Source organism: Volvox carteri (assembly GCF_000143455.1).
Source record: "Volvox carteri f. nagariensis unplaced genomic scaffold VOLCAscaffold_15, whole genome shotgun sequence".
Classification (NCBI taxonomy): Eukaryota; Viridiplantae; Chlorophyta; class Chlorophyceae; order Chlamydomonadales; family Volvocaceae; genus Volvox; species Volvox carteri.
The window spans coordinates 1,323,415-1,341,187 of NW_003307558.1; the positions used below are offsets into that span (position 1 = coordinate 1,323,415).

The following is a 17,773-nucleotide window of genomic DNA, read 5'->3' on the forward strand; positions in this document are numbered from 1 at the left end:
GTGCTCCCGGTTTTGCGCGCATCATGCAAGCTCGCGCCTGGCTATGGCCCCCCTGCGCCTCCCCTTCCATTCCTTCCGTTACCCACAATCCAACGCGCCCCGGTCGACCCGTGCAGGACGTTGCTGCATGCCTATCGCGGGTACTTGAAGCGCATGGTTCGCGACCCCATACAGTTTGTGCACGTCTTCCACAATTGCGCCACGCTTGTGCACTTCATCATCTGGGCCACCTGCTTCCACGGGGTCGGCGGCTCTGCCACGCAAGATGTCCGCCTGCTGGAATTCGACGACGTGGTGGTGTCCCTTATGGCGCTCAGCGGATGGGGCAGCGTGCTGTACTACTTGCGAGGACACCCGGTAGGGCGGTTTGGGCTGTCCGCTGGCGGCGGGTGTCGTGTTCAAGGTGGGGGGACCCAACGAAGGACGGGTGGTTGGAAAAGATACGGCGGTGATTCCGGCGCAGTGGGAGGTTGGTTCTGAAAGCGTGCAAGAGGCCAGTCGCTTGAGAATCCTTGTGCTGGTGCACTGGCGCGACCGGTGTGGTGGTCGCAGAGATCTTGCCTCCGTATTGTAGAGGTGGCCTTAAGGCGGCTCTTTGGGCTGCATTCCCTGGCAATATATATAATCTATTTGCCGTCTGTCCGTTTGTCCGCCCCCCAACAGGCCGTCGGGCAGCTAATCGTCTTGGTGGAGAAGTGCTGGTGGGAGGTGGTCAAATTTGCGTGCCTCTACCTCATTTTGAACATTGGTTTCACCTTGGCTTTTTACATGTGCCGTAACGGTAGCACAGAGGTGGTGTTGGGCACCGTCCCGTGGGTTGCCCAGGCGGTCTTTGACCCCATGGCCAACATTGGCTACGGCATGATTCAGATGGTGCGCTTCCTGTACGGCGAAGCCGACTACGACGCGCTGGCAGTTAGTCCCAAGCATCGTGTCAAGACCGCCTTTGCAACCATGTACTTTTTGCTGTATGTGGCGATGGTGCTGCTGCTGCTGAGCAATGTCATGGTGGCTATGATCATTCGGGTCTACTCGACGAGCTGGAGTGGATCGGAAAAACAGTGGCGGCTGCGCTGGGCGCAGTACGTGCTCAGGTAAGGGGCCATGCCTGCGCTTACGCACGTGCGCTTACGCCTGTATCCCAGGAGGAAAACACCGCTTGCCGGAACCTTACTCCTCAGCTCGTAATCCTGAACACCAAAACCAACCCACAACTCCACAATTTGGACTCACAAACCTTGTCAGTCTGAAAGCCGTGTCCTGGAACCCCATGTGCACTTTCCTGCAAGGGTGGAGGCGCGAATGCCTATACAGGTGCAGCAGCGCTTCCGGCTTGGGGAAGTATCGTACGACCACGTACTGCAGACGCGCGTGTACAACCACGTGTTTGAGGTGGTGGAGGAGAGGGAGAAGGAAGAGGAGCGTGAGGCGCAGATTAAGGCGCTTGAGGCGGCCATCGACAAGGTCCGCGCCTCGGGCGCCAAACGGGAAGCCAAGCGCGCGTGATGTGATAACCCACTATGGAAAGGGGTATGGGCGCATGTGTGACTTATGGCAGGACGTCCTCGCCTCGAGGAGGGCTTGGCAACGGCAAGGACACATTCGCTATGTCGGGCTGAATGGCGCATACATAGCGTCCTAGGATGCAGATGACTCTCAGTCAGTGCCAGTCGTGAACCCGGGATCGAATGTGAGGTGGAAAGCCTCGTTGCAGCCATGCTGGGGCGTGCCAGGGGACTGAGCCAGATAGGTACCTTAGCAGCGCTGATCTGAAGCCAGCTGATACATGAAGGTAAGCTGAAGGAGCATCCTGCAGCTAGGGCAACATCATGCTTCGTGACCGCTTGCTCATAAAGCTGGCTTCTAGGTCGTGCATCTGGGTCATCCCGACACCGACAAGTGCAAGGACATTTTCCTACCGTATTCCCTGTGGAAACTTAATGGCCCGCAAGCCGTGAATGACGTCCGTGGCTACTGTGCATGCAAATATGTCGCGCTTGGGTGTGTTTGTCAAGGTTTAGAAAGTAATTTGCTATTTTTATTATTGGAAGGGATGCTGCTTTGCAACGCAGCAGGGGGCAAGGGTGTTATCGGAAGTGGAGGGCGCGTGGCGCACTGCTAGCTGCAACGAGATGAACAGAGCGCTACTTCACTAACGAGAGCAGTGGGTGGCGAGCCGCCGCAGTGCAGTGCAGTGCGTGGTATGGGCCGGTGCATCACCAGGACGGAAAGGGGGTATGCATTGCGTTGCGTTGGCTAGCCGAACCGCTGCAGCAGTGGGCTGCCTGCATTGAACTTGGCCTGCCGGACTGCCTGGCCTGATTTCCTTGCACTAGACGAAGAGCGGCAAAAAAATGCATTGTACAAAGCCGCGTTTGCCTTCCCTCATTTTACAGTGCAACAGGTCGGGGTTCAGTCAGTTGTTTTGGGTTGCGTGCGCAGCCATCTTGCCTTATTTGTATGGTGGCTAGTTTTGTCACAAGTGATGAATGTAAGTAGGTTTGTTGGGCTTTTTTGATTATATCCATGCTGATCTCATTGGGGAGCATAGCTTGAGCGTTAAACGCGACTTGACGAAAAAATACGCACGGAGACGGCGCGTTGACAATGAGCCACGTTCTCGCGTGAATCGTATCCGGCGCGTACACTGCAAGCATTCAAGCGCAAAGTCGCGCGTGAACACACTTGTCAGACTTTCTTTCGTCGGCAGGAAAGATTGGTGACGGAGGACGCTGGTCCCGCTACGTCCAGATATGTCCCGCTGTTCCTCTCCCAGGGCAGTCGGTTGACGGACTAGCTCCTCGACCCAAGTTGACGTTGCAAAGTTTCCTGGTCAGCATATGGCCGTGACTGCTGTATTATTTTTGGGGGAGGAAACGTCCGGCATTCTGTTTGGCTGTTTTGACCATGCGGTTTTAGGGTCTGTGGACCAGCATGTGGGCCGATGAGTCCTGCATTAAAATGTGCCTACGGACCACAGCGGTGCGTGTGTCGCAAGGATTCGTCCGTGACACTATGAGCCACGCAAGGCCGGTGCTCCTCGGTGCAAGGCACAGCGCCCCGTCCCCTTTGCACGTGAGCTTTTCAACCCTGTTACCTGGATTCCGCATTCCTAATTGGATCCCAACGGTGCAATGATAGAATTTGCATGTCAACTTATGGTTTAACCCCTTACACGGAGCGACCCTGAGCTGCCGGTTGTATCGTAACCACCTTTACGGAAACCACCAGGTAGCCTCCAATCACTACTCAGAAAGTCTAAGTACGTGCATATGACTCGGAAGAAGATTAGTATGATGATCTTAAACATTATCCTTGCTGAACCATGACGCCAAGTCTGTCCTTCTACTACTAGACTTGCTATAGCGGCAGCGCGAAAGCCGCAAATTAACAATGGAAATATACTATACGACGAAGATTGCTGGGCGAGCAGGAGTTATAGCGGGATGGTCAAAGGCGAGCACATGCGGTGGCTTCGAACACGCGCTCTGTTCACCCTAATTAGCGTAGTAATTTCGTTACCTACTCATGCACAGGCACCTGGATACCCTTCATATTTGGCGGTGGCACTCAGCCCGAACGCTGTTGGCATTTACAATGAGGAGGTGCGCCCAGTCCGCACGTGTGGTCCGTGAGAATTCACTGTTTCATAATTTTATGTGTGATCCATATTACACGGTTCAGGGTCGACCTTTAGATCCAAACAACGAAGCGAACATCAAGAATGTCCGCGGCACGGAGTGTGCCAAGTTGGCATGGCACCCGCTGCTGCCTCTCCTTGCAATTGGATGGAAGGATGGTAAGCACCCGTTTGGGCTAGGCCGCTGGCGTGGGTATACTAGCTCCCCGCCTTCCGCCAAAGTCCCCGCGAGGGTCGTGCCTGCAGCGGAAGCGCAACGCAAATGGTGCTATCTAAAAGGCTTCAAGCCTGGACTCGTGAGGTCTCCTACCCACGCCCGCTGTGAGGCAATGTGCCTCCCACACATATCAACACATGTACATACACACAAGCCGAAGCACCCAACAGCGGTTCGTGGCAAGGACTGCCCACCTTATGGGACACATTTCCCCTTCATTCCATCACCACCCTCCTGCAGGCGCGATATCCTTCTGGAACGCGGAGGAGCGAAAGCTGGAGGAAGACAGCAAGATCCACCGAAATACAATCAGCAGCATGACGTGGACGAACAGCGGCGACCGGCTCATCACCGGTGATGAAAACGGCAGGGTAAGCTTGCAGCTGGATGCAGACGCACCGCTTCGGGGCCGTATATTTGCGCAATCACTACGCTAGGGGCTCTGGCATGCCAGGCGCTCAGTGTGGAGTTAGCGCGCATGCAAAGCTGCCCCTGCCTCCCACTGCCCGAGCGCTGGATCTGCGCCGTGGGAATCCGGCGTGTGTGCCGGCTACGCAACCACATCCACACCACAGGACAACCTCTGCTTTATCCCTCTTGGCCTGGCTTTTGACTTCCGGACCCTAGGCATGCCAACATGGCAGGGCTCGTTAGACAGCCTGTCTAGGATGCCGCCAGCAAGGATAGGCCCCTTTTCCTGCCTGGCCAGACCCAAAAAGGGTGTGGCAACGGCACCGGCTGATGACACGGACCATTGTCATGCCACGGAAGGACTGCAGCAGGACTCCGGCCCCTTAGTGCGCACGTGCCGCAGCTGCCGCCTCTGCCACGGCAAACCACGATTGTTACCCGCCACACTCCTATTTGCGGTCGCAGATCTCCATGTGGAAAACGGATCGCTTGCTGCGGCCCATTCACGTGGTGGCGTATGACGAGCCAGGAGCTGTCATACGGCACATTGTGGTGGGCCTTCCGGAGGAGGTCCCTGAAACCAACAGCCAGGTCGGATTGGGCGAGGCACCCTGGCATGGGAGAGGGGAGGCGCTCCCGGGGATTGACCTGTAGGGTGCATTTGACCTTGTAATGGTGACGGCATGCTAGGCCGGGCGGCTGAGGGGCTACAATACGGGTTTGCGAGACTGCAGTTCCCCGTGCCAACTTGGGTTTGTTTCGTGGTTCGGCTGGTGTTGTCAGGGGCCTTGGCCAATGCTACGGTCAGTTTTAACTTCCTCATCTTGCGGTCAACGAGGATTTCCCTTCGTTCGCCTCAGCGAAACGGTTGCTGCTGCCGGGTCCCCACCCGCGCAGGTAGTGGTTGCGTTCTATGTGGCAGACGGCACGGAACGAGCTACTGTCAAGTGGTGTAACGACCAGGGCTACAGTGGGGTGGTGCAGGTAAATACATAGACATGCGTTGGGTTGGGCATGCAGAGCGTCCCGTGCACTAGACACGGCCAATGACGGGCTTCTGGCATCGGTGGAGGTATGGAGGTATGAAAGGCCTTTTACTGTGTGCTTCCATGTGGAGGTATGGAGGTATGGAAGGCCTTTTACTGTGTGCTTCCATGCCCTTTGGCGGTTTGCCATGCTTGCAGTTAACCATTCTTGATTTGAAGGCCGGTTGGGTTCTACACCGGCTTAGACTGATCTTTCCTCCCCTACCTCCTTCTGCATTACTGGGCGGGAGTTCCCACGCCCTCCCGCTTAACCTCAGCGTCCGCCAAATCGTTGCGCCGCGACGAAGCATGCGTGGGGCCATTGCCTTATCTCCCCCACGTAACCATTTCTCCCACCCCTCCCACAACCCACACCTTTGCCAACTAGGAAATGGGTGAGTCTATACACTCTCTGGTGCACTACCCGGAGCGGGACCAGCTGCTGGTCATCGGCGCCTCCTGCACCCTCAACGTACTGGCACGTGACGAGCAGCTGGGCTCATGGGCCACCACCTCCAAGATGAAGTTCGCCACGGGCACGGGAGAGGCCGCGTCGGGCGCTGGGCTCCAGGTACGGCTACAAAGCCCACGGGCCGTGACTGGCTGGTTGCGCTTTTCTTTTTATAGTTTCGGCTGTAGGGTGTACGGCGGGATGCGTGGGGTTAAATCTGTGATCTCACGATGCTACACGACTACCTGCGAAGTGTGAAGTACGCAAAGATGCGCGGAAGCCGCGGCTTGTGTGTGTGTGTGTGGTCAAAGCCGGCGGAGGGTGTGATAACGGTCTGCTGGTAACCCAAATTTCCCATCCTTTCCTGCTGAAGTCTTTTTCCACTCTCAACCAGCGGTCCATTATCCTATAGCCCCGAGGATTGCAATTTTAGCTGCATAGCTAGCTTTTAGACACTCCTCGCTTCCCGTCCGCAGGTGGCCTGGGCGGGCAACCACACGCTGGCATCCGCCAGTGAGAAGGACAACGTGGTCCGCATGTACAACTTCGACACGGAAGACAACTACGTGCTCAACCTGGAGCAAGACTCGGGATTGGTTAGCCGGGTGGTGTGTTTGGCGTTCGACCAGAGGTGGGCATATCCCGCACGATGTGCAAGGGGCCCCGGTGTGGCAGAGAACGAGGGAAGGAACGAGGGTCTCGGATCCTCCTCCGGTGGGAGACTTCGTCTTCTTTTTCTCTGCAGTTGCTCACGAATTTCGGTTTGAGCCGGGGCGGCCTGGCTGTACTGTTGAACCCTGGAATCTACAGCATCAAAGCCGACCAGTCGAGGCTGGCAGCCGTCCACACATCCACAAGTTCCTAACCACTGTGTGAGGCTATTTGCCCAGCTAGCCCCCAGTCCAATACCCTCTTGCACTTCCGCGTGCATACCCTGTTGTCCAAGTCCAATCCCTGCACGCCTACGCTTTCCATGTTAGTTCCGATTATTGTGCGCTACCCGCAACCAATCCCGCACCCCAGCCCTTGGCAAATGCATCAACCAGGTAGATCGAGACCCTTTCTTGGTGGGTGGCCCCCTGCTCTCCGCAGGTACCACCTACTGGCGGTGGGCACCACGGATGGCCGCGTTATGATGTATAAGTACAACGAACCCTCGGAGCGTTCAGAGCCAGTGCTGGATTTGGCTAAGTGCTGGGAAATGCAGCCCGCCTTCTTCGTGAGTGGGGCCACGCCCTGGGTCCCGGTCGACGGGCGGCCAGGGATGGGGAAGTGGAAAAAAAGATAGCTCGGGCTTCTTGTGGCTCATATTCGGAGGCCACGCGGATTCTGAGCTGCGCACACGCATCGTATGGTGATACCTAGTGCTGATGTTGTGATTGTGTTTTTACGTAGCGCCGCATGCTGCTGATCCGCCTGACCTAACTGCTTCGCCTGGCCTTGCTCTTGCCAGGTCGGCAACCGGGCGCTATCTATGGAGTGGGGTCCCTTCCCCCGGCTCATGGTGGTGGCCTGTAGCGACGCCATCAACGTCTGCCGCAAAACCATGCTTAGCTACAAGTACCGGGATGGGGTGGCGATCATGCAGGCAAGAAGGAGGGGCGAATGGAGGGAATGTTGCTGCTACTGCGACTGCGTTTGTAAAATGGAGGAATGTCTATAGACCATCTATAATTAGGCCTATTTCACTATACATTGGCACGGTCTATAGGCCATTGTTACACAGGTGTAGGGCACTCGTAGTGTGCCGCAGGTTGCGCTGTGCACATGTGCGTCTTGTTTTATCCTTTTCTGTACAGCCCTAGACTGGGCCTTGGGCCTGCGGGGCGTATGGGGTCGTTACACCTTCGGAAGGTAACGCAACTCCAGGAGGTGAAACACACACATCGCTTTATGAGGTGCCGTGTTCGGCGAGGCCAACACCATCCATGACAATTACTGGTGTCCCGCTCCCGTCCACAGGTCGCTGTGGACCGCGTCGTGTTGGAGAACATGGAGGTGGAACCACAGCGTCCCCCGGGCCGGCTGCAATTGCAGGTGGGACGGGTTTCAGCACAACCCAAGACCCACGCCGCCCGTCCACTTGGCAAGAATAGGGGTGCAAGGGTGCTTTCAGGGCAGGCTGCTGCCTGGCTGCCCTAGTCCATCTCTCGCCCACCAATAAGTTACGACAACCCTAGCAACTTTGTTACTAAGGTTGGAATAAATGTGAGACCCGTCCTAAACGAAAAAAATCACTGGCAGGGGCCTGCAATGTCCCATAGCTGCTGTTACAAGGTTTGTCTCACTCCCCTTATGTTTCCCTAATATTGTTGCGTGTGTATTCCCCGGCTGGGCCCCACAGGACATGCAGCTACTGGGTCTGGACCTCAGCAAGGGGCTGTTGCTGGTGTGGGACGGGGAGCGCGCTGAGGTACGGGTGACAGCACTGTCATGTGGGTAGGGTGTTTGTAGCACGTTGGGTAGCGGAAACCCGGCGCCAATCCGATGTTGGAGTCGAACCAGACAGAACGCACAATTGCGGACAAGCTTGGCCTGTGTATTGGAAAAGCGACCACGACCTCAAAGTTCTTCCTCTACGCGCGCTTGCCCCAATATTTATGTCCTCGGACGGGTTTTTAACCTGGTGGTCCGCTTGGTGGTTTGCCTGATTTTGCGGGCTGCTGCTGCGGCTTCTTTCGCTGCAGGTCTACAAGGTGACTGAGACCAATGACATCATGGCAGCCTCCCAGTTCGAGACCACCAGCCGCTGTATGGCCATCAACAATGACTCCGTCTACCGCTCCGCAGACTGCAAGTTGGAAGTGGTCAACATGGCGGGTGAGGCTAGAAAAGAGGCTACGGACGACTGTGTCACCTGCTTGCGGAAGGGAGAGGGAAGGAGGGCTCAGGCCGAGAGCGCGAAACGGAGGGAGCGGGGGATGTACAGATTGGCAGCGCCGTGTAGGTGGCCGCTGTCAGCAAAAGAGGAGGGCGATTTCCGCACCGCGTTCAACAAATCAGCTTAGCTTAGATGACTTCCACAACGCTCTGCTCCATGTGCCCCGCTTGGCTGCATACGACGATGGTAGTTCCTGTGCTGTTCCGCCCTCAGGCACGGTCAAGCAGACCATCATGTTTGATGACAACCACGGTTCACCCGCCTTCATGGACGTGGCCCGCGACTTCCTGGTCACTGTCACCAACTTCAACTTTGTGCGCATCTTCAAAGTGGCAGGCCGCGAGGCCAAACCCCACGCCGGACCAGGTACGTTGTGCGCGTTCTGTTGCGCCTGCTGCTACGGCAAAGACCTATCCGCATGGGTGGCCATCCCGGGGGAGTGTGTGAATGCTTGTAAGGGGCAAAACAGGAACGCTTATAGGGCGGGTCGAGCGACAACGAGAGTGCGTGCGACTATTGATATCAACTTATCTACTTTCTCCGGTACCATTCCCACCTCCTAGCACCCATACAACCTATCACCGCGTTAAAAGCTTTCAAGCACGATAACCAATCATTATGTCGATGGGTCCTGATGCTGTCGTCGCAGCGCCCTTGTGTCCACCGGAGCTCAAGGGCTGGAAGGTTATGTCCACCAAAGTCAACGGCAGTGGCAGCATGGTGGCGACTCTCCTGGTGGGGCCCGAGCCGGCGCGCGCAGTGCGGCTGGTGGTGTGGTGTGGCGAGTCCAATACGCACCACGTGCATGACTTCACACCCGAGGGCCGCGTGCCGGTGGGCCTTATGTGGGACACTGTGGAGCCCAAGCTACTGGTGGTGCAGATGTCGGTAAGCAAGGAAGGGGGCTTAACCACTCGAAGGAAGCGGTTGGGCCTGCGGGTGTTGAAAGGAGAGGGAAAGGGCACGGGTGATTGAGTGGCACTTGCCGTCTGGGAATATGGGGCGAGTCTGATATCCCTGGTCCCTATCACTGACGCAGTTTAAGTGCTTTTTTAGGCTCGGGCGTCTTGAGCAGGCGGTGCCTCCTTTCCTTGTGTGCTTTGGTGTTCGGGTTCTGCCTTGCACGGTGCGGTCTTTCCCGCCTCTTGCCCTCGGCCGTCTGGAGAACCGGTCCACACCTGTGCGATGTTTTTTTTCGACCCATCCCTGTCAACCTTGCCCTGGCCTACCCCGCGAAGCCTGCCTTCAACGAGGCGAGTGTGGAGGACAAGCCGGCCAGCGGGGACAGCTCCCAAGGGGCTGAGGTGGCCATCATCTTTGTGGACGTGGACAAGGGCATCCTGGTTCAGGTGGGTTAGGCCCGTTGAACCCCCTGGACTAGGGCATCCAATGGACAGGCGAGACAGGCGAACCCCTGCCCCGCCTTTCCTCCGCCTTGCAAGGCGCTTCACCGCTCCTTCCCATCTCCGCACCCGCTCACCTACCCACCCGCAGGAATACCAACCCATTCACCAGGGTGGTGCCACCGCCTGCATCGGGTCCGCGGCGCCCTTCCTGCTGACCAATCGGAAGTGCATGGTGCAGCCCAACCCCGGTTCAGGCGCCTACCAGCCCTTCACGTCTAACGTGTCCAAGGTGCTCATGACCAGCTTCGCGGGCATGCAGGTGAGTGCCACGGATGAGTAGCGCATCAATGAGTTCGGGGAATAGCAGGCATTGGACGGGGCGGTGGTGGCTGTGCCTTCCGAGGGAACGACGGCATTCCGCAAGCTGGCACGGTGGTGGGCTGCAGTCAGCGTGCGGGAGGGGGGAGGAAGAGGAGAGGGGGAGTTGGGGCGGTGAAGGGGTCGAAGGGACAGGTACTGCCGTCTCGCTTTGCTAGGTCCGCATGCCTAACCTCGAGGCGATCTGCAGGACTCGGATGAGAAGACCCGCCGCGCGCTGCTGGACTTCTCCTTCAGCCTGGCAACTGGCAACATGGACGAGGCGTTCCGGTCAGTGAAAGCCATCAAAAACCCCGCAGTATGGGAAAACATGGCGCATATGTGCATCCGCAACAAGCGCCTGGACGTGGCGGGTGAGTGGCTGAGGACGCAGGGGGACGGGGTCTGGACAGTGTCAGGAATTAGGAAGTAACGGCAAGCCCAGAGAAGCAGCGTAAGATGCAGGGCAAGGGCATGGAAGATGTAGGTACGTTTTATGGGTGAAAAGTGAAGCAAGGGATGGGGTGAATCAACTATGGCTTTATCCCTACCCTTTCCTTTACCTCGGTCTAACCCTTCCGCGTTAAACCTGCCTAGTGCTTCCTCCTGATCCCCACCGAACAAGTATCCTCTGCTTTCGCTCCCTCCTTTGCTTTCCCACGGCCAGAGCATTGCCTGAGCAATATGGAGCATGCAAGAGGCGCCCGGGCCCTGCGCGAAGCCAAGACCATTGAGGAGGCAGATGCGCGGGTCGCCACCGTGGCAGTGCACCTGGGCATGATTGATGATGCCAGGAAGCTGTACATCTCCTGTGAGAGGTGCGGCCGAGGGGTTACGTGCTTGCAGCAGCACAGGGAGGGGAGTATGGCGAATGGGGGTTGTGTCTGAAGGTAAGATCTAGGCTGGGAACGGCCGGCCGGTCAACATGCGCCGGAGGGGTAACGAGCTTTTGCCGCGGCCCTCCGGCCCAAGACGCAGCGGCTCGTCCAGCCGTACGGCTTTGACGGTACGTGCCCACAGATTGCACGCAGCTCTGACAAACATGGCCCAAACTTCGCGGCCCCGTCTCCCCACCCCGGCTGACTCGGCTTGTCCCTGCGCGGCTGCGCCTCAGGTATGACTTACTCAACCAGCTATATCGGGCATGCGGTCAATGGGACAAGGCGCTGGAGGTAGCGGAGAAGAACGACCGCATTCACCTGAAGTCCACTCTCTACGCCTATGCGCAGGTGAGGCAGCTGCGTGCACTCGATCCCGTTTAAAGACCTCACCTCATTACGGTGCCGTCCATCCACATCCCTCCCGGCTTAGTCTGGCGGGGCAGGGCCGGTCGTTGCCACGCAACACTGCCAACATACCGGGACACAGCTTTTGCGGCAAGAGCACGTGCAGGCAGTAATCGACCGGATTCGATGCATGTTTGACTTATCCTGGTCATGCCCTATCTCCTTCCGGACTGGCCAGGGGATACCGGTATCGCCTTGATCGTAAACATGTCGACCTATCTAGCTCCCTTACCTTGGTCCTCCCTTCCGTGCTTAGTACCTGGAGCGCGGGGGCGACCTGACCAACGCCCAGAAGCACTACGAGGCGAGCGGCTGCGGGCTGGTAGAGGTACCCCGCATGCTGTTCGAGGCGGAGAAGTTCAACGAGCTGCAGGCGTACATCCAGGTGGGCTGGGCTGGGCTTCTATGGGGTAACAGCACAGCTCGCCCGTGCACGTGACATCCCACGGATTTCCTTGCTCTGTCTTTCATCATCATGGACATCAAGACATCTTACGAGCCAAGGAGGTGATGTGTGCTTCACGCTATGCGCACGTACATAACGGGTCATACTTGCCGGACGCCTCACGCTTTCTCATTGCGGCGGTGACCTCCGCCCTTCATGTGCAGCCCAACCCTGCGCTTTCGATTTGTTAACATCTTCATTACCAACATACCCCATATGCGATACCCGGAGGCCCCCATATGCCGCCCACCTCGCCCCCCCCCGCCCTGGTGTTGCTACCTAATAGGCCAACGACAGCCGAGAGCTGATTCTGTGGTGGGGCAAGTACCTCGAGTCGCTGGGTGAGTACGGCAAGGCGCTGGACTGTTACCGCAAGGCGGGCGACTCGCTGTCTATGGTGCGAATCTTCTGTTTCCAGAAGGATTGGAAGCTGGCGGAGGAGGAGGTGAGGCCAGGGGAATGGTGGTAAGGGCTCGCGGCACCGTTAGGGCAGAGCGGCAAAGGGACCGAGGGGGAAGGCAAATGGTTTAACATGGGGGCGATAGGTGTGCAGGTGAATATAACATGCAGCGTTTGTCTTAAGACGTGGGGACGTAAAGTAGCAGCTGAGTCAATGGGCAAGGGATCGGTGGGAGAGGAAGTGGAGGAGGGGGTAAGTGGAGCCAGGCGAACGCGGTTCCCCACGCCAGACTGTGAGGTGCTTCGTCAAAAGGAAAATGCAGTCCTTCTGCCCTTCTGTACCTTTCTTTTTTTTCCATGGCAATTATTGACATCCTCAAATCCCAACCATCAACACGTCTACACCTCCTGAATAGGTGGCCAACAGCAACGACCTGGCGGGCGCTTTCCACCTGGCTCGCCAATACGAGGCAGCCGGCCGCATCCCCGAGGCCGTGCGCTACTACACGCTGGTGAGCGTGGGCAGCGGTTTGGGTCCGAGGGTCCAGGCGGTTTGCCGCTTGGGGTCCGCACCCGGGAGGTCTGGGCCTGCGTCCCAAGTTGGGGTTCCCAAATCGTGTTTAGGTTGGAGCCGCAGGGTCTTTGGGTGAGCTACGCTGGGCTTGCAACTTTGCGAGCAAGACTTTTTTTCTGGCTCCTCACCTCCGACCCCATGCATAACAAGTTTTTTCACCACCTTTCCTTTCACACCCCTCCACCCACACGCAGGCCAAGCGCTACAGCCACGGCGTGCGGCTGGCCAAGATGAACGAGCTGGACAGCGACCTCATGAACCTGGCACTCAAGAGCACACCTGGCGTCATGGTCGACACCGCAGACTACCTGTTCCAAAAGGTGCGATGGGTGGGCGCAATGGGCTTGGCGAAGCGGGTGAAGGCGAGGAGGGGTTGACAAGCTTACGAAACCAAGTTGGTTTTCAGACTGGTCTGCTGACCTCCAATTCAGTGGCCTCTGCCGGTTCTCTCTGGCAAAGCAATCTCAGCCTGTGTGCAGGTGTGTGAGCGCACGACTTGACTTTCGGTGCTTCTACTGGATTCACTATTCCCATAGGTACCATATCCGCCGCCTGGCGTCCTCCCATCCAACCTCCTTGCATTTATGTAGATGATTCAATAACGTGCTCACACCTCATTGCTCCTGATTTCCTTAATTTTAATTATATAAATCGCAGGGTCAGCACGAGAAGGCTGCGACGCTGTATATGAAAGGCGGCAAGCTAAGCAAGGCGGTGGAAATGTGCTTCCAGGCGCAACTGTTCGACGTGCTGCAGCACATCGCGGACGACATGACACCCGACAAGAGCGATCCCGCGCTGTACAACCGGTGTGCGGAGTTCTTTATGCAGTTTGGCCACAACGACAAGGCCGTCAAGATGCTCATCGCGGCGCAGCAGTACGGCCGTGCGCTGGAGCTGTGCGTGGAGCATGATGTGGCCATCACCGAGGTGGGCGACAGCTTTGCGACGGGAACAGTGCCAAGGAGGAGGAAAGTCAACAAAGCTAGACGATAGCACAAAACGGCCGGTGGAGGGAAAGGGAATATGGGGTATGGGGTACCGTGCGGGCTTGTGGGGTACACTGGGTGTGCGACACTAACACCGTGGCTGCTACCGGGCCACCGTTATGGTGGCAGCAACTGGCGACCTGGGTTGCACGCAGGGCTGTAGGGTGTATGTTATGTGTTATGGAAGGCCAAGATTAGCCAGGGGGGAAGAGGAAGCCCACCCAGGTAAAGAGGAAGCTCCGTCGACATCTACCCGCCAGTGTTCGCCGGAATGCGGCACTGAGCGGAGTTCGCGGTAGAGCGTTGGTCTCGCAAATCTTGCAGAAAGGTTTGAGCAAGCAACAAGGACGCGTTGAGAGACTTGGCGCTGGATCCCCTCGTCACCCCATGCTCCTCTGCCGAGTGGCTTTGTGCTAAAGAACTCCTCGTTTGCTCAAGTCATGTTCGTTCATGCTGTGGCTCGTTCCCTCTTACCAGGAAATGGCGGACTCGATGACGCCCGACAAGAGCGTGATGGGCGCCGATGAGCGCAACTCGGTCATCTGCCGAATTGCTAAGGTGGGTTGTGTGAAGAGGGATTTCCAATTGGCCTCCTCGATTTTACGTTGATACTGCTGTTGGTCCTGGTGCAGATGTAATAACCGTAATCTGGTTGGTGATGCCCCTTGTATAGAACCCCTTGCGTCGTATGCGCCTGCTCTGTGTGCAGGTCGCTAAGCGGCAGGGTAACTACCAGCTGGCGGCCAAGAAGTACACGCAGGCGGGTGACAAGGTCAAGGCCATGAAGGCGTTGCTGAAGGGGGGAGATGCGGAAAAAATTATCTTCTTTGCGGGTGCGTGCCTGCTTCTATGCGTGATTTAGTTGCAAGGTTTGTGGTGGTGGGAAGCGACGGTGCCCCTCTCCCTCGAAGGGCAAGCTTTTTCTGCCCCACTGAAAGCGTGCATGGGACCCGGCCCCAATTTCTACGGGGTTGTTATTGCTGGGTGCATCCAACACAACCTGCCTTTGGGGGCTGCCTGCAGGTGTCTCTCGTCAGAAGGACCTGTACCTGATGGCCGCCAACTACTTGCAGACCCTCAACTGGCACTCGGATCCAGAGCTCATGAAGCACATCATCTCGTTCTACACAAAGGTGGGAATAAGGGCTGTGGGACTCGATTACGGATGGCCTGTGTGAGCTAGCGTGCCGCCTGCCGAAGCGTACAAAGAACGAGCTTGAACTGGCACAGACCAGGGCTATACCCGGAGGACGCACCCACTGTCTTTCCTTAGAGCGCTAGGCAACACTGCTGCTGTTGCTTCCGCATTATTCCGATTCTTACGACAATCCTACTGCTGCACCTGGCATCTGCTGCTGCGCCTTTTTTCTTCCCTTCCTAACTTTTTCCCCACTTGTTGCGACCGCCGTTTCCGCTGCTCTCCACCGCTGCGTGGCGGACAGGCCGCCGCGTGGGACAGCCTGGCCAACTTCTACGAGGCGTGTGCGCAGATCGAGGTGGACGAGTACCGGGACTACGAAAAGGCGCTGCAGGTGCGCATGATACACGAAAATGCTATTGAAAAATGTGTATGAAACAGTGAGCCGGTGTATGACGGTATCGAACTGGCACATGAAGCCCGTGCCAGCTGATTCTGCACCCCACGGTTCGCTATCCCTCCACCCTCTGCGACACGCGAGGAGTTTGGGAAGGTGCGCATGTGCACCACACTCCCCACCACTCAATCATCCCCAGCCAATATCAAAATTGTGTCCCAACCCACTCTCCCAGGCGATGCGCGAGGCCGCCAAGTACGTGGCCAAGTCCAAGAGCGAAGACCGCGACCAACGACTTGCGGCTATAAGCGACCGCATCGCCGTGTCGGAGCGATTTGTAGAAGCGCGGCAGCTCATCGCCAGCAACCCCTCGGAGGCGCTGCGGGTCTGCGAGGAGCTGCTGCAGACTATCCCGCCGGACAGCCAGGTGGGTGGCGTGATGGCCCATGGCCCCAACATTTAGACGCCCTTCAATCGTTATGTCTAGTGACCTCTTAAATACAGTACGCGCCGTTTATCCAGGCTTTTTTGAATGTCGGTTGTTGATTCGCTTCCCTCACCCTCGCTCTTCGAACTTCCGGGCTGGACAATGACCCCCTGCCCATGCCCATGCCCGGCTTTCCTTACTTTGTTTAGGACCTGGAGGCTGGTATTCGCATCGGTGACGTGTACGCCCTCATGGTTGAGTACTGGTGAGTGTCAGTGGGGCGGCTGTCCTTGTGTCCTCCTCGTGTACACCACCTGATCCCGGGAGGTAGCCACGTTTTGGATCTGAAGACCGTCCCCTGGCCATACGTGTATGTTACGTGATCGGGGACGTGTAAACCCTGTACCTGCAAAACCGGCTTCTTATTGCCTTCCTTGTGGCACTTCGTCGAGTTACAAGTTACAAGTTCCGCACAAATGGGGGCGACCGTCCGTAAAAGCCCGGGGTTGCCCCCATGGACGGTCAATAGCCATTATTGTGGCACCGAGTGAGGGCGTTGACATCCTCTTCTGTTCGCCTGGGCTCAGCGCGCCTGAGCGCGATGTGCCAGGTCTGTACTCGTAGAGAACCGCATAATTAAAAAGAAAAAGGACCACATGAGACCGAGAGTACGCCCAACGCATCTCAACTGCCCGTATGATAGCCCTGGTGTGCATCAGTTATCAAATTTCCTGTACATGACGGTTCAGATGGACGCGTGAATGGAGTTTGGGATGTGTCGTGGAGGACTCAAGCCCATTCGCCTTCTCGCTTCTCACCCTGAGCGCGCCCCCCTCCTAATTTCCTTCACTTCATAGCAACCCTCTTTTTTCCTTTTTCCTTAAACTGCACCCTCCTGCTGCTGATCAGGTACGAGGCCCGGCAGCCCATGGAGGCCTACAAGGCCATTGAGGCCATGAGGCGGCGGGGCATCATCCTGTCACCTTACCTGGACACACGCATGGTGGAGGACATTTACAAGGTGGGTGCCGGCTGCAGAATGGGCCAGGAGGAAGTATTTAAGACTCGGGGTGCTGCTGAGGTGCAGGCAGGCTAGAGGCTACGTACAGGCCATAGAACCGTTTTGCATAAGTGCGGCACAGCCCGAAGAGCATGGTAACAGTTCATGGCCGGGGCGTGGTGGAACCGTTGAAGGAGAGTCTGTATGGAAGCCTTTGCCAGGGGCACGGGTCGCAGCTGGCGGCGCACACTTCCACCTCGGTCGGCAGCCTGCGTCGCAACGCAGCACGTACTGTACTGCGTCTCTAGGTAACCTGTTGAGATGGCTTGCCGCATACCATGCTAACTCGAATTTCCAAGTTGCCCTGGGGCGGGTGCAAGTCGGGTGGCACCCCGGGCTCATCAACTCCAATCTGCTCCGCCCTTAACTGTTCCTGCGACCTGCCTGCCAACAGGCCCTGGGTGTTGCACCCGATATGGCGGAGGATCGCCGGGGCCCCGCCGACCTGGGTCTCCGCGGGGAGCGGGATACGGACAATGGCGGCTTCGTGGAGGAGGATGTGGCGGACGACGACGACTGAGCGTGGGCGGCGGCGGCGGCTATGGCTGCGCCGGCTACCAGCGCGGTCAGCATTACGGCTAGTACTTGCGCTCATAACTCAACGTGTGTGAGCGTCCTCCAGGGATGGGCAAGACTTATAAAGATGCGATACATAATAGCCGCAAAGAATATCAGGGGCCGATGCGCTCTGCTGACGGCGAGAGCCAGACCCTTGGCGCGAAGCAAGCTG

The 17,773-nt window shown here is 57.3% G+C and overlaps 1 protein-coding gene across 1 annotated transcript; it reads left to right on the forward strand.

The window, feature by feature from the left end:
• Positions 1–3,657: 3,657 nt before the first annotated feature.
• ift140 (intraflagellar transport particle protein IFT140) lies at positions 3,658–17,563 on the forward strand (the record flags this gene model as incomplete). Its single annotated transcript, XM_002949609.1, has 31 exons — positions 3,658–3,799; positions 4,098–4,228; positions 4,734–4,859; positions 5,166–5,252; positions 5,682–5,864; positions 6,221–6,375; positions 6,837–6,963; positions 7,198–7,380; positions 7,707–7,781; positions 8,089–8,157; positions 8,432–8,564; positions 8,839–8,991; positions 9,275–9,513; positions 9,864–9,974; positions 10,120–10,290; positions 10,540–10,702; positions 10,996–11,146; positions 11,443–11,557; positions 11,871–11,999; positions 12,346–12,504; positions 12,875–12,970; positions 13,227–13,352; positions 13,690–13,962; positions 14,499–14,579; positions 14,731–14,854; positions 15,045–15,154; positions 15,464–15,553; positions 15,792–15,983; positions 16,193–16,248; positions 16,893–17,004; positions 17,438–17,563. The coding sequence occupies 31 exons, from the start codon at positions 3,658–3,660 to the stop codon at positions 17,561–17,563; spliced, it is 4,188 nt and encodes a 1,395-aa protein (XP_002949655.1).
• Between the last annotated feature and the right edge of the window lie 210 nt (positions 17,564–17,773).